Consider the following 27794-nt stretch of genomic DNA (forward strand, 5'->3'; position numbering starts at 1 on the left):
ATTCAGCCGGGGACATGGGCAAGACTCCTGTCTCAAGAGCCAAGCTCCCCGAGTGAACAATTCCTGTCCTTTTTAAGGGCTCACACCTCTAAGGGGGTGCGTGTGAGAGGGTTGTGATCGATTGAGCAAGCAGGGGTTACGTGACTGAGGCCTGCATGCACCGGTAATCAGATCGGAACAAAACAGGACAGGGATTTTCACAGTGCCTTTCTATACAATGTCTGTAATCTACAGATAACAGAACCGATTAGGTCAGGGGTCAATCTTTAACTACCAGGCCCAGGGTGTGGCGCCGGGCTGTCTGCCTGTGGATTTCATTTCTGCCTTTTAGTTTTTACTTCTTCTTTCTTTGGAAGTGGAAGTTGGGCATAGACAATGTGAGGGGTGGTCTCCTCCCTTAGCAATAAAGAAGCCAACCAAACTCCACCAAAACCAAGATGGTGACGAGAGTGACCTCTGGTTGGCCGGGCGTGGCGGCTCACGCCTGTAGTCCCAGCACTTTGGGAGGCCGAGGTGGGCGGATCACAAGGTCAGGAGATCGAGACCATCCTGGCTAACACGGTGAAACCCCGTCTCTACTAAAAACACAAAAAATTAGCCGGGCATGGTGGCGGGCGCCTATAGTCCCAGCTACTGGGGAGGCTGAGGCAGGAGAATGGCGTGAACCTGGGATGCGGAGCTTGCCGTGAGCCGAGATCGCGCCACTGCACTCCAGCCTGGGCAACAGAGCTAGACTCTGTCTCAAAAAAAAAAAAAAAAAGAGTGACCTCTGGTTGTCCTCACTGTTGCACTCTCCACCAGCCCCAGGACAGTTTGCAAATGCCATGGCAAAGTCAGGAAGTTACCTAATCTAAAAAGGGGAAGCATGAATAATCCACCCCTTGTTTAGCATATCCACAGAAAGAACCATCAAAATGGGCAACCAAGGCTGGGTGTGGTGGCTCACGCCTGTGATCCCAACCCTTTCAGAGGCCTACACAGGTGGATCACCTGAGGTCAGGAGGTCGAGATCAGCCTGGCCAACATGGTGAAACCCCATCTCTTACTAAAAATAAAAAATTAGTGATGGCGGGCGCCTGTAATCCCAGCTACTCGGGAGGCTGAGGCAGGAGAATCGCTTGAACCCGGGAGGCAGAGGTTGCAGTGATCTGAGATCACGCCATTGCACTCCAGCCTGGGCAACAAGAGCAAAACTCCATCTCAAAAAACAAATAAGGGCAACCAGCAGCCCGTCTATGGAGTAGCTATTCTTTTATTCGTTCACTTTCCTAATAAGCTTGCTTTCACTATACTCCATGGACTTGCCCTGAATTCTTTCTGGCATGAGATTCAAGAACCCACTATGCCCAGCCCGTCCTTACTTGCTTTTAAAAAGTATCATTGGTAGCTGGACACCGTGGCTCTCGCTTGTAATCCCAGCACTTTGGGAGGACAAGGCGAGCGGATCACCTGAGGTCAGATGTTCAAGACCAGCCTGACCAACATGGAGAAACCCCATCTGTACTAAAATACAAAAAAAATTAGCTGGGTGTGATGGTGCATGCCTGTAATTCCAGTTACTCGGGAGGCTGAGGCAGGAGAATCACTTGAACCTGGGAGGCGGAGGTGGCAGTGAGCCGAGATCGCACCACTGCACTCCAGCCTGGGCAACAAGAGTGTAACTCCATCTCAAAAATAAATAAATAAATAAATAAATAAAATCAGTGGAATAATTTTCTTTAGGAAGAGCAGAACTTTGGGAAGCCCAGACTGAGCCTCGTGGCTGTAATCCCAGCATGTTGGGAAGCCGAGGTGGGTGAATCATTTGAAGTCAGACCAGCCTAACATGGTGAAACCCCATGTCTACTAAAAATACAAAAATTAGCCAGGCATGGGGGTGAACGTCCATAATCTCAGCTACTCGGGAGGCTGAGGCATGACAATCACTTGAACCCGGGAGGCTGAGGTTGCAGTGAACTGTGATCCTCAACACAATTGCAAAAATTGCAATACAAAAATGCACTCCAGCCTAGATGACAGGACTGCACTCCAGCCTGGATGACAGAGCAAGACTGTGTCTCAAAAAATAAATAAATGAATAGCCAACTGTGATGGTGCATGCCTCTAGTACCAGCTACTCAGGAGGCCAAGGCAGAAGGATCATTTGAGACTGGGAGGTAAAGGCTGCAGTGAGCCGTGATCTCACAACTGCACTCCAGCCTGGGCAACAGAGGGAGAGAAAGAAAAGAAGAGAAGAGAAGAGAAGAGAAGAGAAGAGAAGAGAAGAGAAGAGGAGAAGAGGAGAAGAGGAGAAGAGGAGAAGAGGAGAAGAGGAGAAGAGGAGAAGAGGAGAAGAGGAGAAGAGGAGAAGAGAGAGAAAGAGAGAGAGAAAGAGAGAGAAGGAAGGAAGGACGGACGGACGGAAGGAAGGACGGACGGACGGACGGACAGAAGGAAGGAAGGAAGGAAGGAAGGAAGGAAGGAAGGAAGGAAGGAAGGAAGGAAGGGCAGTCTTGTAGGACTCAGCCCTGAACCTGTGGGATCTGATGCTGTCCCCAGGTAGAGAGTGTCAGAACCGAACCAAAGGAGAGGACACCCAGCTGGTCTCTGCTGGAGAACTGGTTGTTGGTGGGGAGAAACAAACATTTTTGGTGAAGTATTCTGTGTTGAGTGTGAAAGTAGGAAAAACAGGGCCGGGCGCCGTGGCTCATGCCTGTCATCCCAGGATTATGGGAAGGCAGGGCAGGCGGATCACTTGAGGTCAGGACTTTGAGACTACCCTGGTGAACATGGCGAAATCCCATCTCTAATAAAAAAATACAAAAATTACCTGGGCGCAGTGGCGCGCGCCTGTAATACCAGCTACTCCGGAGGATGAGGCAGGAGAATCACTTGAATCTGGGAGGCAGAGGTTACAGTGAGCCGAGATTGTGCCACTGCACTCCAGCCTGGGAGATAGAGCAAGACTCCATCTCAAAAACAAACAAACAGGCCAGACGCCGTGGCTCAAGCCTGTAATCCCAGCACTTTGGGAAGCCGAGACGGGCGGATCACGAGGTCAGGAGATCGAGACCATCCTGGCTAACACAGTGAAACCCCATCCTACTAAAAAATACAAAAAACTAGCCGGGCGAGGTGGCGAGCGCCTGTAGTCCCAGCTACTCAGGAGGCTGAGGCAGGAGAATGGCGTAAACCTGGGAGGCGGAGCTAGCAGTGAGCTGAGATCAGGCCACTGCACTCCAGCCCAAGGGACAGAGTGAGACTCTGTCTCAAATAATAATAATAACTAGTGGCCAGGCACAGTGGCTTATGCCTGTAATCCCAGCACTTTGGGAGGCTGAGGCAGGCAGATTACGGGTCAGATCAGCACTTCCGGAGGTTGAAGTGGGAGGATCCCTTGAGCCCAGGAGCTCAAGTCCAACCTGGGCAACATAGCAAGACCCCCATTTCCGATTTTAGTATATGTGCTGCCAAAGCAAGTACTGTGAGACCCTGTTTCTACAAAAAAATAAAAAAATAAAAATTAGTCTGTCTGTAGAAAATAAATGGAGACAGCTTCATTTTACCCAACTGCTGTGTTTTAGGTCTGCCCTTGAGCTTCTGTTGTTCCCAGCCATGCAAACCTGAGAGCCGACTCCTGGCTGCAGAGCCTTGTTAGAAGCAGGCAATGCACACAGAGACCCAAGGCCTGATTTAGACAGGCTTTCACAGACCTGGGCATTTTGTTGAATTGTTTTTGAATTGTGGTTTCTTATCAGTTCATCCAATACTCTGTTCTGGCCACGTAGTTCCGCTTTTGGATCTCCAAACGCCTTTGCAGGCTCCATCTACCCGAACCAAACTCATTTATTCCAACAGAAGTCTGGGGTTTGTTTTGTTTTGAGACCTTGTCTCCCTCTATTGCCCAGGCTGGAGTGCAGTGGCGAGATCTTGGCTTATTGTGACCTCCCCTTCCTGGGTTCAAGCAATTCTCCTCCCTCAGCCTCCTGAATAGCTGGGATTATAGACACCTGCCGCCACGCCCAGCTAACTTTTGTATTTTTAGTACAGACGCGATTTCACCACGTTGACCAGGCTGGTCTCGAGCTCCTGACCTCAAGTGATCCACCCACCTCGGCCTCCCAAAGTGCTGGGATTACAGCCGTGAGCCACCATGCTCAGCCAGAAGTCTGTTTAAATCCATCCTTCTCCCTAGCCACCCATGAGTTATGTGATCTTGGGGTTGCTACTTACCATTTCAGTCTCAATTTCCTCAATAGAACATAAGTTAGCAAGAATTACAAAAGATAATTTCTTAGTCCCATGTGTTTGAGTCTTAAAAAAAATTCTATATAATTCATAGGTCAAAGAAGAAATAACAAAGGGTATTTTTTAAAATGTTAGAACTGAGTGGTGGTGAAATGGCTGTTGAAATGTGTGTGTTGCACTGATGGAAACTTATAAATGTAAATATTTATATTAAAATCTAAAAAATGGGCCAGGCATAGTGGTTCACACCTGTAATCTCAGTACTTTGGGAGGTCAAGGCGGGAGGGCCACGGAGCCCAGGAGTTCAAGACCAGCCGGGTGTACAAAGGGAGACCCAGTCCCTATTTAAAAAAGAGGGGGAGGGGGCCGGGCACGGTGTCTCACGCCTGTAATTCCATCACTTTGGGACGCCCAGGTGGGTAGATCATCTGAGGCCAGGAGTCCGAGACCAGCCTGGCCAAGGTGGTGAAACACTGTCTCTACTAAAAGTACAAAATTAGCTTGGTATGGTGGCGGGAACCTGTAATCCCACCTGCTTGGAAGGCTAGGGCGGGAGAATCACTTGAACCTGGGAGGCAGAGGTTGCAGTGAGCCAAGATCATGCCACTGCACTCCAGCCTGTGCAACAACAGCGAGACTCTGTCTCAAAATAAATAAATAAAAGAAAATACAATTTTTTTAAAAAAAAGGCACTGTGACTGGGCATGGTGGTTCACACCTGTAATCCCAGCACTTTGGGAAGACGAGGCAGGTGGATCTGAGATCAGGAGTTCAAGAAGAGCCTGGCCAACATGGTGAAATACCGTCTCTGCTAAAAATTAGCCTGGCATGGTGGCAGGCGTCTGTAATCCCAGCTACCCAGGAGGCTGAGGCAGGAGAATTGCTTGAACCCAGGAGGCAGAGATTGCAGTGAGCCGAGATCACGCCACTGCACTCCAGCCTGGGCAACAGAGCTAGACTCTGTCTCAAAAAGGAAAAAAAAAAAAAGGTATCTCCAAATTATGGTAGGGTGTCCATATTAAGAAGGTAGAAAAAGGTGGGGGGAAGTGGCTCATGCCTGTAATCCCAGCACTTTGGGAGGCTAAGGCAGGTGGATCACCTGAGGTCAGGAGTTCAAGAACAGCCTGGCCAACACGGTATGGTGAAACCCCGTCTCTAATAAAAATACAAAATTTGCCGGCTGTGGTGGTGTCTGCCTGTAATCCCAGCTACACAGGAGTCTGAGGCAGGAGAATCACAAGAACCTGGCAGGCAGAGGTTGCAGTGAGCCGAGATCACGCCATTGCACTCCAGCCTGGGTGACAAGAGTGAAACTCCATCTCAAAAAAAAAAAAAAAGAAAAATAATTCACTGAAATGTGGTCTGAAAACTGCTCCTGGCACATTTTCATTCATCCTTCCTATTCCCTCCATCCCTCACTTTTTTTTTTTTTTTTTTTGAGACAGAGTTTTGCTCTTGTTGTCCAGGCTGGAATGCAATGGCGCAATCTCAGCTCACGGCAACCTCTGCCTCCCAGGTTCAAGCAATTTTCCTGCCTCAGCCTCCAGAATAGCTGGAATTACAGGCACCTGCCACCACGCCCAGCTAATGTTTTGTGTATTTTTAGTACACACAGGGTTTCACCATGTTGGTCAGGCTGGTCTCAAACTGCCCGACCTCAGGTGATCCACCTGCCTCGGCTTCCCAATGTGCTGGGATTACAGGTGTGAACCAGCACACCTGGCCCCTCACCTTCTGATTCTTCCTAGGATTGGCAACTGAGTGCAGCAGTGAAGAGCTGGGATCCCAGAAGCTGACAGCTGTTCGTGATCTTCAAGATCTCAGGCAGGTTTTCTAAATATGCCTTGCCTTCATTTTCTCAAAGAATGTGAAAAATGAGTAGGGTCATGGCAATCACTACTGTGTAGCAAAGTTTAGAGGACCTAATAAGTAAATACAGGGTCAAGCATGGTGGCTCACGCCGGAAATCCCAGCACTTCGGGAGGCCGTGGCAGGAAGATTGCTTAAGCCCATGGGGTTGAGACCAGCCTGGGCAACATAGTGAGACCCCCGTCTCTACAAAAAATACAAAAATCTAGTAAGACATGATGCCGTATGCCTGTAGCCTTCAGTGAGCTATGATTGTGCCACTGCACACCAGCCTAGGTGACACTGAGACCCTATCTCAAAAAGAAAAAAACAAAAAGGAAAGAAATATAGATGTACATATACATATACTGGTTCTAAAACATGGAAAAGGCCGGGCGCGGTGGCTCCTGCCTGCAATCCAAACACTTCAGGAGGCCGAGGCGGGCAGATCACGAGGTCAGGAGTTTGAGACCAGCCTGGCCAACATAGTGAAACCTCGTCTCTACTAAAAATAAAAAATAAAAAAATAAAAAAAAAAAAAAAAAAAAAAAAAAAAGGCTAGGCGCAGTGGCTCATGCTGTAATCCTAGCACTTTGGGAGGCCGAGGTGGGCAGATTACCTGAGGTTAGGAGTTCAAAACCAACCTGGCCAAACATGGTCAAACCCCATCTCTACTAAAAATACAAAAATTAGCCGGGTGCCATGGCACGCGCCTGTAATCCCAGCTACTCAGGAGGCTGAGGCAGAAGAATCGCTTAAACTCTGGAGGAGGAGGTTGCAGTGAGCCGAGATGGTGCCACTGCACTCCAGCCCCGGCGACAGTGAGACTCAATCTCAAAAAAAAAAAAAGGCCAAACATGGCCGGGCGCGGTGGCTCAAGCCTGTAATCCCAGCACTTTGGGAGGCCGAGATGGGCGGATCACGAGGTCAGGAGATCGAGACCATCCTGGCTAACACGGTGAAACCCCGTCTCTACTAAGAAATACAAAAAATAGCCGGGCGAGGTGGCAGCGCCTGTAGTCCCAGCTACTCGGGAGGCTGAGGCCGGAAAATGGCGTGAACCCGGGAGGCGGAGCTTGCAGTGAGCTGAGATCCGGCCACTGCACTCCAGCCTGGGCTACAGAGCGAGACTCCGTCTCAAAAGAAAAAAAAAAAAAAAAAAAAAAAAAAAAAGGCCAAACAAATTAAAAAAACATGAAAAAAAAGCTATAAAACTCAACTTTTTAGTCTTATTTATATGTTTACAAAATTAATACTGCCAGCTAGGCACAGTGGGTCACGCCTGTAGTCCCAGCACTTTAGGAGGCTGAAGCTGGTGGATCACCTAAGGTCGGGAGTTTGAGACCAGCCTGGCCAGCATGGCAAAACCCTGTCTCTACTAAAAAAAAATTCGGCCCGGCACGGTGGCTCACGCCTGTAATCCCCACACTTTGGGAGGCCGAGGCGGGTGGATCACGAGGTCAGGAGATCGAAACCATCCTGGCTAACACGGTGAAACCCCGTCTCTACTGAAAATTAAAAAAAAAAAAAAAAAAAAAAAATTAGCCGGGCGTGGTGGTGGCGCCTGTAGTCCCAGCTACTGGGGAGGCTGAGGCAGGAGAATGGCGGGAAGCCGGGAGGCGGAGCTTGCAGTGAGCCGAGATCGCGCCATTGCACTCCAGTCTGAGTGACAGAGCGAGACTCCATTTAAAAAAAAAAAAAAATTCAAAAATTAGCCAGGCGTTGCGGCGCATGCCTGTAATCCCAGCTACTCGGGTGGCTGAGGCAGGAGAATCGCTCGAACCCGGGAGGCGGAGGCTGCAAGGAGCCGAGATCACGCCATTGCACTCCAGCCTGGGCAACTAAACAAGACTCCATTAAAAATAATAATACTGTGAGTGTAAAACCGATGAACTTGGTGCTTTTCATGTGTCTCGTAGTTGACGTGTCATTGATAGTTCACTTGAAATGCGGTTGGATTTTTATTAATAATATACTTGGGGTGGTGGGAGAAGGTAGCCAGTCACAGCTGAGGCTTCTAAGCGGTGATCCTCAGCGGCAATCACAATTATCTGGGATTCTTTAAAGAACTCCAGGGTCTGGGCAGCCGCAGTTTAACTCATCAACCAGCATCTCTGGGCGTTCGTGCTTTGAAATGAGGCCCCAGATGGGTAAGTTTAACAGGCAGCCTAGATTGAAAACCACAGGTGCAGAACCGGAAGCTCAGGTCAGGCATTGACCCCCGCCCCCCGACCTTTCAGTAATTCCGGCGGATACAGGAAGTGCTCAGCAGGGTTTACGCCCCGAGGGCCAATCACAGGGCTGCGGCCGAGAGGAGCCTTTTTATTAGCGCTTTCTCAGGCTCCATCCCTCAGTGCCGCCGGGGAGTGGTGCCAGGTGTTACGAGGTGAGTATCTCTCCGGCAACTCTGCAACTTCATTTCTTTATTTCTCCATTCCACAGTTGGTAAAATGTCTCCTCTTTTTTTTTTTTTTTTTAAATTCAGACAGAGTCTTGCTGTGTCGCCCAGGCTGGGGTGTAGTGGGGAGATCTCGGCTCACTGCAAGCTCCGCCTCCCGGGTTCCCGCCATTCTCCTGCCTCAGCCTCCCGAGTAGCTGGGACTACAGGCGCCGCCACCACGCCCGGCTAATTTTTTGCATTTTTTGGTAGAGACTGGGTTTCACCGTGTTAGCCAGGATAGTCTCGATCTCCTGACCTTGTGAGCCACCCGCCTCGACCTCCCAAAGTGCTGGGATTTCAGGCGTGAGCCACCGCGCCCGGTCTTCTTTTTTTTTTTTTTTTTTTTTTTTCTTGGCGGGGAGACGGTCTTGCCCTGTCGGCCAGACTGGAGCGCAGTGGTGCAATCAGGTTCAAGCTTGAACACTTCCCAGGTTCAAGCGATTTTTTTTTTCTTTTTGAGACGGAGTCTCGCTCTGCCGCCCAGGCTGGAGTGCAGTGACCGGATCTCAGCTCACTGCAAGCTCCGCCTCCCGGGTTCACGCCATTCTTCTGCCTCAGCCTCCCGAGTAGCTGGGACTACAGGCGTCCGCCACCTCGCCCGGCTAGTTTTTTGTATTTTTTAGTAGAGACGGGGTTTCACCGTGTTAGCCAGGATGGTCTCGATCTCCTGACCTCGTGATCCGCCCGTCTCGGCCTCCCAAAGTGCTGGGATTACAGGCGTGAGCCACCGCGCCCGGCCCAAGCGATTTTTTCATGCCTTAACCTCCTGAATAGCTGGGACTACAGGCGTGAGCCACCATGCTTGGAAAACATTGAATAGCTTTTCTTGCTGGAACCTGGAGTTGTCTTTTTTCGTTTTTTGTTTGTTTTCTTTTTTGAGGGTCTTACTCTGTTTCCCAGGCTGGAGCATTGTGGCAGGATCTCAGCTCACTGAGGCCTTGACCTCTTGGGCGCAAGCAATCCTCGCACCTGAGCCTCTGAAGTAGCTGGGACCGTGGGAGGGTGCCACCACATCTGTTATGGCTAAATAATATTATCACTATTTGTAGAGACTCACTAGATGTAGGGTGTTAGTATGTTGCCCAAGCTGGTCTCTAACTCCCGGGCTCCAGAGATCTTACTGCCTCAGACTCCCAAAGTGCTGGAATTACAGGCAAGAGCCACCGTCCCAGGCCTAAATCTTCTGTTAGAAGTTCAGTGGTTCTGCCGGTCTCAGTGGCTCACACCTGTAATACCAGTGCTTTGGGAGGGCAAGGCGGGCAGATCACCTGAGGTGATGACCAACATGTAGAAACCCCGTCTCCACTAAAAGTATAAAATGAGGTGGGCATGGTGGAGCATGCCTGTAATCCCAGCTACTTGGGGGGCTTATAGCAGGACCAGCCACAGACCAAACCTCTCAGACACCAAGTTGTAGCAGGAAGGGATTTACTCAGCTGGGAGCATCGGCCAGCTACTGCCTTAAAATCCGAGCTCTCCAAGTGCACAATTTCTGTCCCTTTTAAGGGCTCACAACACTAAAGATTTCATATGAAAGGGTTGTGATTAAGCAATCTAGGGGATACGGGACGGGGGTTTCATGCACTGGTAGTCAGAAACAACAGGGCAGGGAGTATCACAATGTTCTTCTCTACAACGTCCGGAACATCGGTTTCTAAGTCATGAGTTGATTTTTAACTACTCACTGGGTTTAGGCCAGGCAGACCCAGGCCTGGTTCTGGGCTTGGTGCCGGGCTGCCTGTCTTTGGTTTTACCTCCTGGTTTTTTTTCTTGAAACAAATATTGAGTATAAAACAATATGAGAGGGTCTCTCTTTCCTCAGGCTGAGGCAGGAGAATCCCTTGAACCCGGGAGGCGGAGGTTGCGGGGATCCGAGGTCGTGCCACTGCACTCCAGCCTGGGCAGCAAGAGAGAAACTCTCAAAAAAAAAAAAAAATGCAGTGGTTCTGACTTGGGAAAGAGTAACAGAGGCTTAGATCTAGAGTGTCTCTAGTTTACATTGGTTCATAAGAGGATAAGTTTGTGTGCTTTTATTTCTGTTCTCTTGGGGGATTTAGAATAGAGCTCAAAAAACAAAAATGGAACAGGTCAGATGCTGTGGTTGCTGTGTGTGGAGTCCTGGGCGGTGCTGAGGTTGTGTCTAATGAGTCCTCTTAACAGAAGGTATTGTCTTTTATTCATTGAGGTGGTGGAGCCTCTTATCCTCATTCTATTCCAGCTTCTGGACCTGAGTCTTATGCAAATACCTATGCTAGTTGTCATTCTCAGGTTATTCACATATAGAGAGGTGTTACACCCTTTCTGTAAAGGTTTTGTTGCTACTGCTATATATATATAATTTTGTTGTTGTTGAGACAAAGTAGCTCTGTTTCCCAGGCTGGAGCGCAATGGCGCTACCTCAGCTCACTGCAACCTCCACCTCCCAGGTTCAAGCAATTCTCGTACCTCCTAAGTACCTGGGCCTACAGCCGCCTGTCACCATGTCCAGCTAGTTTTCGTATTTTTAGTCGATAGAGGGTTTCACTATGTTGGCCAGGCTGGTCTCAAGCTCCAGACCTCAGGTGATCCTCCCGCTTCGGCCTCCCTAAGTGCTGGTATTACAGGTGTGAGCCACCCCAGCTTCCCAAAGTGCGGGGATTACAAGCGTCAGCCACCACCCCCAGTGTTGTGTTTTTGTTTTACCAGGCTAGAGTGCAGTGGTGCGATCACAGCTCACTGCAGCCTTAACTTCCCTAGCTCAGGTGATCCTCCCACCTCAGTGTCCTGAGTAGCTGGGACTACAGGTGCATGCCACTATGCCCAGCGCTTTTTTGTTTGTTTGTTTGCTTTTTTTGTAGAGACAGAGTTTTGCCATGTTGGCCAGGCTGGTCTGAAACTCCAAGCAATCCTCCCGCCTTGGCTTCCCAAAGTGCTGGGGTTACAGGTGTGAGCCACGGCCCCCAGCCAGCTTCAGTAAAGTAAAAGCCACACACCTGTGTCCTGAGACCAGGCTCCACCTCTAACTCATCTTCAAGCCTTTTTTTTTTTTTTTTTTTTTTGAGACAGTTTCACTCTTGTTGCCCCAGGCTGGAGTTCAATGGCTCACCACACCCTCAGCCTCCCACTCCCGGGTTCTAGCGATTCTCCTGCCTCAGCCTCCCAAGTAGCCAGGACTACAGGCATGTGTCACCACGCCCGACTAATATTGGCCAGGCTGGTCTCTGTCATGCGCGTCCATGTGAAGAGACCACCAGACAGGCTTTGTGTGAGCAATAAAGCTTTTTAATCACCTGGGTGCAGGCGGGCTGAGTCCGAAAAGAGTCTGTCAGTGAAGGGAGATAGGGGTGGGGCCGTTTTATAGGATTTGGGTGGGTAAAGGAAAATTAGTCAAAGGCGGGTTCTCTGGCGGGCAGGAGTGGGGGTCACAAGGTGCTCAGTGGGGGAGATTTTTGAGCCAGGATGAGCCAGGAGAAGGAATTTCACGAGGTAATGTCATCATTTAAGGCAAGGACCGGCCATTTTAACTTCTTTTGTGGTGGAATGTCATCGGTTAAGGCAAGGACTGGCTATTTGCACTTCTTTTGTTGTGGAATGTCATCAGTTAAGGCAGGGACAGAGCATTTTCACTTTAGTGATTGTTCAGTTACTTCAGGCCATCCAGGTGGGCGTATATATGTGCAAGTCACAGGGGATGTGATGGCTCCGCTTGGACTCAGAGGCCTGACAGTCTCGAGCTCCTGACCTCTGGCAATCTACCCACCTCAGCCTCCCAAAGTGCTGGGATTACAGGCATGAGCCACCAGGCCCAGCCTCAAGCCTGTTTTAATTAAACTTGCCATTTTACTTCCATTTAAGTAACCTCCATTCACTAGCTCTTTGTTTTCCATTTATTCTGTGTGAATCCAACCCACCTGGGGAGTGGCCAGAGCCAAAAAGAGTGGTTAGATAATAAACAGTGTTGGCCAGATGCGGTGGCTCATGCCTGTGATCCCAACACCTTGCAGGGCTGAGGTGGTTCAGATCTCTTGAGGTCAGGAGTTCGAGACCAGCCTGGCCAACATGGCAAAACCCCATCTCTACTAAAATTACAGAAATTAGCCTAGCGTGGTGGCCGATACCTGCAATCCTAGCTACTCCAGAGGCTGAGGCTTGAACCTGGGACGCGGAGGTTACAGAGAACCGAGATTGCACTATTATACTCGAGCCTGGGGAGTTTTTTGAACTCTGTCTCAAAAAAGCAAACCCTAGCACACCAGCACAGTGAATTGCTGAGGCCTCTCTGCCCCAGCTTCGCCGCCCCGCCCTAGCCTGAGGCCACTGCTCCTCAAATGCTTGACAAACCATTGTCTTTGCCACTGCAAGACCAGAGGGCGAAGCGAAGTCCTGGATCACTCCTGAGAGGTCCATGTGTGTGCGTTTTCTTTTTTTTTTTTTTTTTTTTTTGAGATGAAGTCTCACTCTGTCGCCCAGGCTGGAGTGCAGTGGCGCCATCTCAGCTCACTGCAAGCTCCGCCTCCCGGGTAGCTGGGACTACAGGTGCCCACCACCACACTCGGCTAATTTTTTGTATTTTTAGTAGAGACGGGGTTTCACTGTTTTAGCCAGGATGGTCTTGATCTCCTGACCTCATGATCCACCTGCCTCAGCTCCCAAAGTGCTGGGATTACAGGCGTGAGCCACCGTGCCTGGCTGTGTGTTTGCATTTTAACATTCACCCCAGTTTTCATGAAGTGTCTTATCTCCTGGGTGATCCACATAGCTTTCCACTTCCTCATCCGATCTATGCTTGTCCTTTCATTGTTGTGTTACTACTTTGTTGTAATGAGAGAGTGTTTTTACTTCATAGGCTAACTTTTAGAGCCTGAGCAGTCCCTCAGGGAAAACCCTAACAGTAGCTGGTTATTTTGCAATGAAAATAACTAGCTGGGCATCGAGGTGGGCGAATCAGGAGGTCAGGAGTTCGAGACCAGCCTGGCCAACTTGGTGAAACCCCATCTCTACTAAAAATACAAAAATTAGCTGGGCATAGTGGTGAACACCTGTAATCCCAGCTGCACGGGTGGCTGAGGCAGGAGAATTGCTTGAATCCGGGAGGTGGAGGTTGCAGCGAGCTGAGATTGTAGCAGTGCACTCCAGCCAGGGTGACAGTGACACTCCGTCTCAAAAAAAATAAAAAAATAAAGTAGCTGAGTGTGGTGGGTGCCCATAATCCCAGCTACTCGGAAGACTGAGGCAGGAGAATTGTTTGAACCTGGGAGGCGGAGGTTGCAATGAGCTGAGATCATACCACTGTACTCCAGCCTGGGCAGCAGAGTGAAACTATCTCAAAAATAAGTAAATAAAAGTAAAACGAGATGAGGTTTCACTCTGTTGCCCAGATGGGAGTGCAGTGGCACCATCAAGCCTCACTGCAGTTTCAATCTCCTAGGCTCAAGCGATCCTCCCACCTCGGCCTCCTGAGTTGCTGGGACTACAGGCATGCACCACCACCCACTGCTAACTTATTTTTTGTGGAGATGGGGGTCTCACTGTGTTGCCCAGGCTGGGAGTTTGTTCTTGAAGAAGCAGGGTAATGTGAGAGTTCCCTTGTTCATGGCACCGAGGGGACTGGCACTGAGACAGGAGTGCTGATCACCATCCCTCTCCATTCCTCCCTTAATTCTCCTCAGAACTCTCACGTGGGACAAGATGGTGTCTTCGACCCAGGTGAACTTCAACCTGCAGGCTCTCCTGGAGCAGCTCAGCCAGGATGAGCTGAGCAAGTTCAAGTCTCTGCTCAGGACAGTCTCCCTGGGAAATGAGGTCCAGAAGATCCCCCAGAAGGAGGTAGACGAGGCGGATGGGAAGCAACTGGCGGAAATCCTCATCAGCCACTGTCACAGCTACTGGACGGAGTTGGCGACCATCCAGGTCTTTGAAAAGATGCATCGAGTGGATCTGTCTGAGAGAGCAAAGGACGAACTCAGAGGTGAGCAGAAATCGGTCCGCACTGTGTCCTAGGAGGAAGCAGGCGACCTCTCCAGGACGTTCAGAAGGCCAGGCGCACTGGCTCACGCCTGTCATCCCAGCACTTTGGGAGGCCAACTTGGGTGGATCACCTGAGGTCAGGAGTTTGAAACCAGCCTGACCAACATGATGAAACCGCATCTCTACTAAAAATATAAAAATTAGCCAAGCGTGGTGGCAGACACCTGTAATCCCAGCTACTCGGGAGGCTGAGGCAGGAGAATCCCTTGAACCCAGGAGGTGGAGGTTGCAGTGAGCCGAGATCACGCCATTGCACTCCAGCCTGGGCAAGGGGCAAAACTCGGTCTCAAAAAAGAAATGGCATTGAGGCTTAGAGAGGGACTGCTTGTTCTGAATACAGGTGCTAGATCTTCATCAACTCTGGTGTCTGTCCTGGTCCTTATTTTCGACCTGTTTCTATCCCTTTCAGGGATCGTACCGTTGGCCTGACATATCTGTGGATTTAACCAATCCCAGATCAAAAATAATGGGGGCAAAGACAATTAAAAATTACAATAAAATGCACATGAACTGTGGTTATTTCTCTCTTGAGAGAGGATCTCGCTCTGTCACCCAGGCTGGGGTGCAGTGGCATGATCTCGGCTCACTGCAGCCTCCGCCTCCTGGGTTCAAGTGATTCTCCTGCCTCAGCCTCCCGAGTAGCCAGAATTACAAGCACGTCCCACCATGCCTGGCTGATTTTGTGTTTTAAATACAGATGGGGTTTCACCATGTTAGCCAGGATAGTCTCTGTCCTGACCTCGTGATCTGCCTACTTTGGCCTCCCAAAATGTTGAGATTACAGGCGTGAGCCACTGCACCCAGGCAGCTAGTGCATTTAAAACAACTCTACTTTCTTTTTTTTTTTTTTTTTTTTTGAGACGGAGTCTCGCTCTGTCACCCAGGCTGGAGTGCAGTGGCCAGATCTCAGCTCACTGCAAGCTCCGCCTCCCGGGTTCCCGCCATTCTCCTGCCTCAGCCTCCCGAGTAGCTGGGACTACAGGCACCTGCCACCTCGCCCGGCTAAGTTTTTGTATTTTTAGTAGAGACGGGGTTTCACTGTGTTAGCCAGGATGGTCTCGATCTCCTGACCTCGTGATCCACCCGTCTCGGCCTCCCAAAGTGCTGGGATTACAGGCTTGAGCCACCGCGCCCGGCCTAACAACTCTACTTTCTACCCCACAACTTTATTTTACACTTTTTGTTTGTTTGAGATGAGTCTCACTCTGTCGTGCAGGATGGAGTGCAGTGGCGCAATCTCAGTTCATCCGTCCCCCGGGTTCAAGCGATTCTCCTGCATCAGCCTCCTGAGTAGCTGGGATTATACAGGCACCTGCCACTGTGCCTGGCTAAATTTTGTATTTTAATAGAGACGGGATTTCACTATGTTGGACAGGCTGCTCTTGAACTCCTGATTGCGTGATCAAACCGCCTCAGTCTCCCAATGTGTTGGAATTACAGGCGTGAGCCGCCACCTGGCTATACTGTTTTTTGAAACAGGGTCTCGCTTTGTGGCTCAGGCTGGAGTACAGTGGGGCAATCATAGCTCATTGCAGCCTCGACCTCCCAGACTCGAGCAATCCTGCCACTATAGCTTCCCACCACACCTCGCTGATCTTTGTATTTTTTTGTAGAGACAGGGTTTCACCATGTTGCCGAGGCTGGTCTGAAACTCCTGTGGGCTCAGCTGATCCTCCTGACTTGGCTTCCCAAAGTCCTGGGATCAGAAACATGAGCCACAGTGCCTGGCCAGTGCAGCTTTATTTACAGTTACCAAGATACAGAGTCAGTCTAAGTGACCATCACTGGATAAATGGAAAATGTGGTGCCCGTTGGGTACACTGCCTACTGCCTGGGTTACGAGATTATTGGGACCCCAAGCCTTAAAAAGGAAACATGGTAGGCTGGGCACGGTGGCTCACGCCTGTAATCCCATCACTTTAGGAGACCAAGGCGGGTGGATCACTTGAGGCCAGGAGTTTGAGAGCAGCCTGGCCAACGTGGGGAAACCCTGTCTCTACTAAAAATACAAAAAAATTAGCCAGGCATGGTGGTGGGCGCCTGTAGTCCCAGCTACTTGGGAGGCTGAGGCAAGAGGATCGCTGGAACCAGGGAGTTGGAGGTTGCAGTGAGCTGAGATTGTACCATTTCACTCCAGCCTGGGTGACGGAGCAAGACTCCCTCTCAAAAAAAAAAAAAATTGGTATTAATTACACAATGGAATACTCTTCAACCTTAAGGAAATCCTGTCTTCTGTAAAAATTGCCAGTTTTATTTCAGTTGGAGATCACTTCTTAGCATAATATTTCCTATCTTTAATGGATGGGTGAGGATTTTTTTTTTTTTTTTTTTTTTTTTCTGAGATGGAGTCTCCGCTCTGTCGCCCAGGCTGGAGGGCAGTGTGGAGATATCAGCTCACTGCAAGCTCCGCCTCCCGGGTTTACACCCTTCTCCTGCCTCAGCCTCCGAGTAGCTGGGATTACAGGCGCCCGCCACCTCGCCCGGCTAGTTTTTTGTATTTTTTAGTAGAGACGGGGTTTCACCGTGTTAGCCAGGATGGTCTCGATCTCCTGACCTTGTGATCCACCCGTCTTGGCCTCCCAAAGTGCTGGGATTACAGGCTTGTAACCGGGCCACTGGGCCCGGCCCCTGTTTTCCTTTTTTTTTTTTTTTTTGAGACTAAGTTTCACTCTTGTCACCCAGGCTAGAGTAGAATGTCACGGTCTCGGCTCACTGCAACCTCCGCCTCCCGGGAAGGAGTGGTTCTCCTGCCTCAGCCTCCCAAGCAGCTGGGATTACAGGCGCCTACCACCGTGCTCGCTAATTTTTGTATTTTAGTAGAGGTGGGGCTTCACCATGTGGGCCAGACTGATCTCAAACTCCCGATCTCAGGTGATCTGCCCACCTCGATCTGCCCACCTCGGCCTCCCAGTGTTGGGATTACAGGCGTGAGCAACCATGCCCAGCCAACGGTTTTTACCTCTAGCAGGCCTCCAGATGTTACAAGTTTGAAAATAGAAGGAGGAAACCCAGAGAGTTGTAAACTTACGAGGGTCTGGGCTCTGAAAAAGATGCAGAGTTTCTTTCTGTGCCGATCGCGCTCACACAAACATGGTGAATGTTCCTAAAACCCACCGGACTTTCTGTAAGAGGTGTGGCAAGCACCATCCCCACAGAGTGACACAGGGCAAGGATTTTGGTGTGCCCAGGGGAGGCAGTGTTACACCAGGAAGCAGAGTGACTACGGTGGGCAGACTAAGCCAATCTTCTGGAAAAAGGCTAAAACTACAAAGAAGATTGTGCTAAGGCTTGAGTGCGTTGATCCTATCTGCAGATCTAAGGATGCTGGCTAAAAGATACAAGCGGCCGGGAGCGGTGGCTCATGCCTGTAATCCCAGCATTTTGGGAGGCCAAGGTAGACGGATCATGATGTCAGGAGTTTGAGACCAGCCTGGCCAAAATGGTGAAACCCCATCTGTACTAAAAATATAAAACTTAGCCAGGCATGGTGGTGCGTGCCTGTAGTCCCAGCTACTCAGGAGGCTGAGGCAGCAGAATCACTTGAACCTGGGAGACGGAGGTTGCAGTGAGCCAAGATCTTGCCACTCCAGCCTGGGCGACAGAGTGAGACTATCTCAAAAAAAAAAAAAAAAGATGCAAGCATTTTGAACTGGGAGGATATAAAAGACCAAGTGATCCAGTTCTAAGTGTTGTCTTTTATGAAGGTGATAAAATCTTGAGTTTATATTAAAATGCAAATCTCCCCCCCCCCCGTTTTCCTTTTTCAGAAGCAGCTTTGAAATCATTTAATAAAAACAAGCCTTTATCATTAGGTAAGTTACTCATTTATGACTTTTATTCTTCATGTGAGATTTGGGGACTTGGGGCTTTGTTTTAAGAAGAGGCTGCTGACTACTAAGAATGTAAAGAAATGCCGGACTTCTCATCCCTGCTCCCAGGACGGAGCCGGTCACACAGGTGGGTAGCAGTAAGCCCTGGGAAGCTGAAACACGATAGCATTTGTTGGAAATCTATAAATACATACAAAGTGGGGTAGGGTAAGCTTGGCCTTTGAAAGTGGATAAGCTAGAGACTACTTTTTTTTTTTTTTTTTTTTTGAGACGGAGTCTCACGCTGTCGCCCAGGCTGGAGTGCGGTGGCGCGATCTCGGCTCACTGCAAGCTCCGCCTCCTGGGTTCACGCCATTCTCCTGCCTCAGCCTCCTGAGTAGCTGGGACTACAGGCGCCCGCCACCGCGCCCGGCTAAGTTTTTGTATTTTTAGTAGAGACGGGGTTTCACTGTGGTCTCGATCTCCTGACCTTGTGATCCGCCCGCCTCGGCCTCCCAAAGTGCTGGGATTACAGGCTTGAGCCACTGCGCCCGGCGAGACTTCTTTTTTGAGATGGAGCCTTGCTCTGTCGCCTAGGCTGGAGTGCAGTGGCACAATCTCAGCTGACTGCAACCTCCGCCTCCCGGCTTCAAGCAATTCTCCTGCCTCAGCCTCTGGAGTAGCTGGGATTACAGGCACCCACCACCAGGCCTGGCTAGATTTTTGTGGTTTTTATAGAGATGTATAGAGATGGGGTTTCACTATGTTGGCCGGGCTGGTCTTGAACTCCTGACCTCAAGTGATCTGCCCACCTCAGCCTCCCAAAGTGCTGGAATTGTAGGTGTGAGTGAGTTACCACACCTGGCTTTTTTTTTTTTTTTTGAAACGGGACTTCACTCTGTCACTTAGGCTGGAGTGCAGTGGTGCAATCATGGCTCACTGCAGCCCTGACCACCCAGGCTTAGGCAATCCTCCTGCCTCAGCCTCCTGAGTAGCTGGGACCACAGGCACTTGCCACCCCACCTGGCTAATTTTTTCACTTTTTGTAGAGACAGGGTCTTGCTATGTTGCCCAGGCTGGTCTCGAATTACTAAACTTAATCAGTCCTCCCACCTTATCCTCCCAAAGTGCTGGGGTACAGGTGTGAGCCATGACACCTGGCCCTTACCAGCTATTTATATCCTGAAGATTTTTTTTTTTTTTTTTTTTGAGATGGGTTCTTGCTCTGTTGCCCTGGCTTGATTGCGGTGGCACAATCATAGCTCATTGCAGCCTCAACCTTCCAGGCTCCAGAGATCCTTTTACCTCAGACTCCTGAGTAGCTGGAACTACAGGTGTGCCCTGCCACACCTGACTAATATTTGTAGTTTTGGTGGGGACAGTTTCACTGTGTTGCCAGATACGGTGTCAAACTCCTGGTCTCAAGTGATCCTCCCACCTTGGCCTCCCAGAGTGCTGGGGTTACAGACATGATTCACCACACCTGGCCATGAAGACTTTTTATTTTATTATTATTATTATTTTTATTTTTATTTTTTTGACAAAGTCTTACTCTTTTGCCCAGGATGGAATGCAGTGGCATGATCTTGGCTCACTGTAACCTGACCTCCGCCTCCCAGGTTCAAGCGATTCTCTTGCCGCAGCCTCCAGAGTAGCTGGGATTACAGGCACCCGCCACCACACCCAGCTAATTTCACCATGTTCGTCAGGCTGGTCTCGAACTCCTGACCTCGTGATCCACCTGCCTCAGCCTCCCAAAGTGCTGGGATTATAGGTGTGAGCCACTGTGCCCAGCCTCATGAAGACCTTTTTTGAGACAGTCTTGCTCTGTCACCCAGGCTAGAGTACAGTGGTACAATCTCACGGCAGCCTCCGCCTCCCAGATTCAAGAGATTTCTCCTGCCTCAGTCTCCCTAGTAGCTGGGATTACAGGTGCCTACCACCACGCCTGGCTAATTTTCGTATTTCCAGTAGAGACAGGGTTTCACCATGTTGGCCAGGCTGGTCTCGAACTCCTGAGCTCAAGTGATCTGTCTGCCTCGGCCTCACAACGTGCTGGGATTACAGGCGTGAGCCACCACGCCTGGTGGTGAAGACTCTAAAGGTTCTTCTCAGACCAGCCTTTGTCCTGAGGGTCACATGCCCGTGTCCAGCCGCCTCCCCAGCATCTTTTCAGGAGTTCCATGGACTCGCCCCTTCATTATCCAGGGTTAAGCTGCAGATATTAGGATTCCACCTTGTTCTTTTTTTTTTTTTTTTTTTTTTTTTGAGATTGAGTCTCACTTGCTTTGTTGCCAGGCTGGAGCGCAGTGGCGCAATCGTGGCTCACTTCAGTCTCCGCCTCCTGGGTTCAAGCAATTCCCCTGCCTCAGCCTCCCAAGTACCTGGGACTACAGTTGGGCACCACCATGCCCGGCTAATTTTTTGTGTTTTAGTAGAGATGGGGCTTCACCCTGTTGGCCAGGATGGTCTCAATCTCCTGACTTAATGATCCACCTGCCTCGGCCTCCCAAAGTGTTGGGATTACAGGCGTGAGCCACCCCACCCGACTGATTCCACCTTGTACTTATATTCTTTCCCAGTTCATTTTAAATTTACCTCATCAGAAACTAGGGAGTTAGGCCCCGCAGACAGATAACCTGAGGTTGGGAGCTTGAGACCAGCCTGACCAACATGGAGAAACCCTGTCTGTACTAAAAATACAAAAATAGCCGGACATGGTGGCCCATGACCGTCGTCCCAGCTACTCAGGAGGCTGAGGCAGGAGAATCACTTCAACCCAGGAGGCAGAGGTTGCAGTGAGCCGAGATCGCGCCACTGCACTCCAGCCCGGGCAACAAGAGCGAAACTCCGTCTCAAGAAAAATTAGGCAGTTAATCCTCAAAGCCTTTCCAGTGACCTTATGCGTGAGTACTGTGTGTGTGTCTGTGTGTCTGTTTTTCACGCCTTGAGTTCTGAACTTTCAGAATTCACACCAGAAAGGCACCTAAACCTGGGATCATGGCCTAATGTACTTGCGCTTTTACATCCAGTACCTCGTCAACATCCTTTTTAGTAATCTAGTAAATTACCTCATCTAGGCTTAACTATTGAGACTCAGTGGTCGCACTTGAGCCATCTTGGAGGCCCACTGCCAGCACAGCAACAGGCCAGTAATGCCCCCCCTTTTTCTTCAGGGATAACACGGAAAGAAAGACAACCTGTAGACGTGGAGGAAATGCTGGAGCGTTTCAAAGCAGGAACACTAGGTGGGTGACAGGACCTCCGATGCTGGAGTCAGCTGAGGGAAGCTGCCCCATCTTGCTGCTTTCTCCTGTTCCTTTTAAGAACCCTGTCTCTTTCCGATCTTTTCCTCCACTATTCTTAATCTGCCCACTGTCTCCTAGAGAATTCCAACCTCCCTTCCGTAAGCATAGCGGGAAGAACAAATGTTGCGGAGAATTAGAACCAGTCTGTAGAAAGTTAGGAGCATGGTGCAGGTTTGTTTTTGTTTTGAGATGGAGTTTCTCTGTCGCCCAGGCTGGAATGCAGTGGTGCGATCTCTGCTCACTGCAACCTCCACTTCCCAGGTTCAAGCGATTCTCCTCACCCTCCTGCCTCAGCCTCCTGAGTAGCTGGGATTGCAGGTACCTGCCACCACACCCAGCTAATTTTTTTTTTTTTTTTTTTTTTTTTAGACGGAGTCTCTCTGTGTCTCCCAGGCTGGAGTGCAGTGGCGTGATCTCGGCTCACTGCAAGCTCCACCTCCCGGGTTCACGCCATTCTCCCGCCTCAGCCTCCCAAGTAGCTGAGACTACAGGCGCCCGCCAACTCGCCCGGCTAGTTTTTTGTATTTTTAGTAGAGACGGGGTTTCACCATGTTAGCCAGGATAGTCTCGCTCTCCTGACCTCGTGATCCACCCGCCTCGGCCTCCCAAAGTGCTGGGATTACAGGCTTGAGCCACCGCGCCCGGCCTTTTTTTTTTTTTTTTTTTTTTGAGATGAAGTCTTGTTCTTGTCATCCAGGCTGGAGTACAGTGGTATCATCCCTGTTCACTGCAGCCTCCGCCTCCCAGGTTCAAGTGATTCTCCTACCTCAGCCTCCCAAGTAGCTGGGATTATAGGTGCACGCCACCAAGCCCAGCTAATTTTTTCTTTTTTTTATATTTTTAGTAGAGACAGGTTTCACCATCTCAGTCAGGCTGGTCTCGAACTCCTGACCTCAAGAGATCTGCCCCCTTCAGCCTCCCAAAGTGCTGGGATCACAGGCATGAGCCACAGCACGCGGCCTTCTTTAAATTCTTTACAAGTTGACAGGTGGCCAGGCACGGTAGCTCACACCTGTAATCTCCCAGCACTTTGGGAGGCTGAGGCGGGTGGATCGTGAGTTCAAGAGATTGAGACCATCCTGGCCAACATGGTGAAACCCTGTCTCTACTAAAAATACAAAAATTAGCTGGGTGTGGTGGCGTGTACCTGTAGTCCCAGCTACTCAGAAGGCTGAGGCAGGAGAATCCCTTGAACCTGGGAGGCAGAGGTTGTAGTGAGCTGAGATTGTGCCGCTGTACTCCAGCCTGGTGATAGAGCGAGACTCCGTCTCAAAAAAAATTGACAGGTATAAATGTATTTATGGTACATTGTTCAGACAACTTTAAACAACTCAGAAAATTGAGTCTTATGGGTAGGTGACTTGTCTGAGCTGACTTTGTGATCAGATTTTTTCTGGGTTTTTTTTCTGGAAATGGAGTCTCACTGTGTCACGCAGGCTGGAGTCCAGTGGCTTGATCTCGGCTCACTGAAATCTCTGCCTCCCAGGTTCTAAGGGATGTTTCTGCCGCAGCCTCCCCAGGTACTGGGACTACTAGGTGCCCACCACTATGCCTGGCTAACTTTTGTGTTTTTAGTACAGATAGTCTCCCCAGGGTAGCCAGGTTGGTCTGGAACTCCTAACCTCAAGTAATCTGCCTACCTGGGTCTCCCAAAGTGCTAGGATTACAGGTGGGAGCTACCACACCCAGCCTGCGATCAGTTTAAGATCAGCCTTGCTTACTCTCATGTTCCCTTTTATCTTCCTGGTAGCATTTTTGTTTTGTCTTCAGAGTTTCTCCCTTGTCGCCCAGGCTGGAGTGCAATGGCGTGATCTTGGCTCACCACAACCTCCACCTCCCAGATTCAAGCGATTCTCCTGCCTCAGCCTCCCAAGTAGCTGGGATTATAGGCGCCTACCACCACATCTGGCTAATTTTTTTTTTTCTTTTTTTTTTTTTCTTCTTTTTCTTTTTTTTTTTTTTTTGTAGACATAGGGTCTCGCCGTGTTTGTCAGGCTGGTCTCAAACTCCTGACCTCAGGTGATCCACCTGCCTCGGCCTCCCAAAGTGCTAGGATTACAGGTGTAAGCCACTGTACCTAGCCCACATTGACTTTTGATAGAGCAAGTATTTCTTGTTATGGCTCTGTAGAATACAGGTGAGTAACTTGGTTGAAGGAATTGTTTGCCCTGTTCATCTCTCTAGACGTGGCCAATGTCATTCCCAGCACACAATCTCGACAAAGAATTCCAGTGAGACTGGGGGCACTGTGGAGCCTGCTGTCTGTCATGCTTCAGCAGGAAATGGGGGTGAATAGTGCTTGGTGGCACGATGGGTAAAGAAATTTATCAAGACAATCGTATGTAAAGAAAGGCAGATTTATTGGAGAAAGTAGGAGAAGACATTGGCAGACCACAGCAGGCAGGCTGTCACGGGAGAAACTCACTGCCAGGAGACCACAGCTTCCTGCAGATTTTATAGAATAGGGCTTGGGCTGATTGATAAGGTCAAGTCAACAGGCGGTTTAACTTGCCATCTTCCTTCAGCAGACATGTTTGATAAACTGAGGCGTTTCATGGCAAGCAGGGAGTTTGTGAGCAGCTGTGTGTGTGATCTGGTCAGGAAGGCTAAACATCTTGGACCATATCTCCTGGACCATAAAAGCAGACCTGGCCTGGCACAGTGGTTCACACTGTAATCCCAGCACTTTGGGAGGCTGAGGTGGGTGGATCACCTGAGGTCAGTAGTTCTAGACCGGCCTGGCCAACATGACGAAACCCCGTCTCTACTAAAAATACAAAAATTAGCCAGACGCAGTGGCGCATGTCTGTAATTCCAGCTACTCGGGAGGCTGAGGCAGGAGAATCACTTGAACCTGGGAAGCGGAGGTTGCAGTGAGCCAAGATTGCGCCACTGCATTCCAGCCTGGGCAACAGTGAGACTGTCTCAAAAAAAAAAAAACCTATAGCTGACCTGTTTCCTCTTGTTTGTACGTTCTAAACCATGGAAGAAAGCTTGTTTTTTTGAGATGGAGTATTGCTCTGTTGCCCAGGCTGGAGCGCTGGATCTCTTACTGCAACCTCGCGTCTCTCAGCCTCCCAAGTAGCTGTGCACCACTACGCCTGGCTACTTTTTGCATTTTTAGTAAAGACGGGGTTTCTCTGTGTTGGCCAGGCTGGTCTGGAGCTCCTGAGCTCAGGTGATCAGCCCACCTCAGCTTCCCAAAGTGCTGGGATTAGAGACATGAGCCATCACACCTGGCCGGAAAACATATTTGTAGCTCACTTGCTTTATCTGTTTCTCCAGCTGGTCCTGTCAGCTTCACTCCTTTTCCCTCATTGGGACTCCACAGGAAATACACCTGATTTTGTGTCACGTTCACATGAGTTTGTATTTTGTAGAGTGCACAGAAACAGAGGAAGACGTCACCGTCCTGACCGACGTCTTCAAAGTCAAAGGAGAAAAGTCAGGTCTGTACCGTATCTTCCTGCAGTGAGGTTGGGATCAGGTTATAAACTTGATCTTTATAAACTTGAAGCCCTCTTAACTTTCCTATGCAACACAAAGCGTGTGTGTATGTATGTGTGTATATATGTATGTATTGAGACACAGTTTCACTCTTGTTGCCCAGGCTGGAGTGCCATGGCATGATCTCTGTTCACTGCAACCTCCGTCTCCCAGGTTCAAGCAATTCTGCCTCAGCCTCCCGAGTAGCTGGGAATACAGGCGTGCTCCACCACACCCAGCTAACTTATTTGTTAGTAGAGACAAGGTTTCTTCATGTTGGTCAGGCTGGTCTTGAACTCCCAACCTCAGGTGATCGGCCTGCCTCGGCCTCCCAAAGCGCTGGGATTACAAGTGTGAGCCACCGCGCCCAGCCAACACAAGACATTTTGTTGTTCTGGTTTTCCCTATGGATAACTGATTACATCCTCTCTCCCTTCCCTCCTCACCAAAGATAACGAGGATAGGTACAGGCTTATACTGAAGACGAAGTTCCGGGAGATGTGGCAGAGCTGGCCTGGAGACAGCAAAGAGGTCCATGTTATGGCTGAGAGATACAGGATGCTGATCCCATTCAGCAACCCCAGGGTGCTTCCCGGGCCCTTCTCACACACAGTGGTGCTGCACAGTCCTGCAGGCCTTGGGAAAACCACGCTGGCCAATAAACTAATGCTGGACTGGACAGAGGACAACCTCATCCAGAAATTCAAATACGCTTTCTACCTCAGCTGCAGGGAGCTCAGCCGCCTGGGCCCGTGCAGTTTTGCACAGATGGTCTTCAGGGACTGGCCTGAACTGCAGGATGACATTCCACACATCCTAGCCCAAGCACAGAAAATCTTGTTTGTGATTGACGGTTTCGATGAGCTGGGAGCCCCACCTGGGGCGCTGATCCAGGACATCTGCGGGGACTGGGAGCAGCAGAAGCCGGTGCCGGTCCTCCTAGGGAGTTTGCTGAAGAGGAAGATGTTACCCAAGGCAACCCTGCTGGTCACCACGCGGCCCAGGGCCCTGAGGGACCTCCGGTTCCTGGCAGAGCAGCCCATCTACATAAGGGTGGAGGGGTTCCTGGAGGAGGACAGGAGGGCCTATTTCCTGAGACACTTTGGAGATGAGGACCAAGCCATGCGTGCCTTTGAGCTGATGAGGAGCAACGCGGCCCTGTTCCAGCTGGGCTCGGCGCCTGCGGTGTGCTGGATCGTGTGCACGACTCTGAAGCTGCAGATGGAGAAGGGGGAGGACCCGGCCCCCACCTGCCTCACCAGCACGGGGCTGTTCCTGCGCTTCCTCTGCAGCCAGTTCCCGCAGGGCGCACATCTCCCGGGCGCGCTGCGGGCGCTGAGCCTCCTGGCCGCGCAGAGTTTGTGGGCGCAGATGTCCGTGCTCCACGGAGAGGACCTGGAAAGCGCTGGGGTGCAGGAGTCCGACCTCCGCCTGTTCCTGGACAGAAACATCCTCCGCCAGGACGGAGTCGCCAAAGGCTGCTACTCCTTCATCCACCTCAGCTTCCAGCAGTTTCTCACTGCGCTGTTCTACGCCCTGGAGAAGGAGGAGGAGGAGGACAGGGACGGCCATGCCTGGGACATTGGGGACGTGCAGAAGCTGCTTTCCAGAGAAGAAAGACTCAAGAACCCCGACCTGATCCAGGCAGGACGCTTCTTGTTCGGCCTGGCTAATGAGGAGAGAGTCAAGGAGTTGGAGGCCACCTTTGGCTGGCGGATGTCACCAGAGATCAAACAGGAATTGCTGCGATGCGACGTAAGTCGTAAGAATGGACATTTCACGGCGGCAGACCTGAGGGAGCTCCTCTGCTGCCTGTACGAGTCTCAGGAGGACGAGCTGGTGAAGGAGGTGATGGCTCAGTTCAAAGAAATATCCCTGCACTTAAATGCAGTAGACATTGCGCCGTCTTCATTCTGCTTCAAGCACTGTCAAAACTTGCAGAAAATGTCACTGCAGGTGATAAAAAAGGAGACGCTCCCGGAGAATGTCGCTGCGTCTGAATCCAACGCTGAGGCTGAGAGGTAGGAACCTTTCACTCGACCGGTCGTTTAACCTCATCCCATGCGCCCTTAGGAAGAGGCCAGAGCCTCCTATGTGCTGTGGCTTAGGCTCAGGAATTCCCTCTTTTTGGACTCTTTTTTTTTTTTTTTTCTTAGACGGAGTCTTGCTCTGTCACCCAGGCTGGAGCGCAGTGGCACGATCTTGGCTCACTGCAACCTCTGCCTCCCGGGTTCAAGCGATTCTCCTGCCTCAGCCTCCTGAGTAGCTGGGACCTGTCACCATGCCCGGCTAGTTTTTGTATTTTTAGTAGAGACAGAGTCTCACCATGTTGGCCAGTCTGGTCTTGAACTCCTCCTGACCTCAGGTGATCCACCTGCCTCAGCCTCCCAAAGTGGGAATACAGGCACGATTCACCGTGCCCGGCCCAAATATCTATTTTTTAAGGCAGGGTCTTGCTCTGTTGCTCAGGCTTGGAGTACAATGGTGTGATCATAGCTGACTGCAGCTTCAAACTTCTGGGCTCAAGTGATGCTCCTGAGTGCCTAGGATGACAAGTATTAGGTGTGCACCATCGTGCTCAGCTAACTTAAGTGACTTTTTTTTTTTTTTTTTTTTTTGAAAGAGAATCTCACTATGTTGCCCAGGCTGGTCTTGAACTGGGATCACAGA

General features: G+C 50.2%; 1 protein-coding gene across 2 annotated transcripts in view; it reads left to right on the forward strand.

Annotated features, from left to right (window-relative positions):
* The first annotated feature begins 8349 nt into the window (after positions 1 to 8349).
* Positions 8350 to 27794, forward strand: part of LOC105497309 (NLR family pyrin domain containing 2) — a 32750-nt gene continuing 13305 nt past the window's right edge. Inside the window, exons 1-6 of one of the 2 annotated variants that reach the window (XM_071087862.1) lie at positions 8350 to 8461; positions 14164 to 14462; positions 18289 to 18333; positions 21507 to 21578; positions 25019 to 25087; positions 25576 to 27145. In XM_071087862.1, coding sequence (XP_070943963.1) covers positions 14183 to 14462; positions 18289 to 18333; positions 21507 to 21578; positions 25019 to 25087; positions 25576 to 27145 — 2036 coding nt within the window. In that variant the 5' untranslated portion in view covers positions 8350 to 8461; positions 14164 to 14182. The remainder of the gene's footprint in view (positions 8462 to 14163; positions 14463 to 18288; positions 18334 to 21506; positions 21579 to 25018; positions 25088 to 25575; positions 27146 to 27794) is intronic. The other variant, XM_071087861.1, reaches the window with a different exon arrangement.

Source organism: Macaca nemestrina, chromosome 20, assembly GCF_043159975.1.
Source record: "Macaca nemestrina isolate mMacNem1 chromosome 20, mMacNem.hap1, whole genome shotgun sequence".
In the NCBI taxonomy this organism is placed as follows: Eukaryota; Metazoa; Chordata; class Mammalia; order Primates; family Cercopithecidae; genus Macaca; species Macaca nemestrina.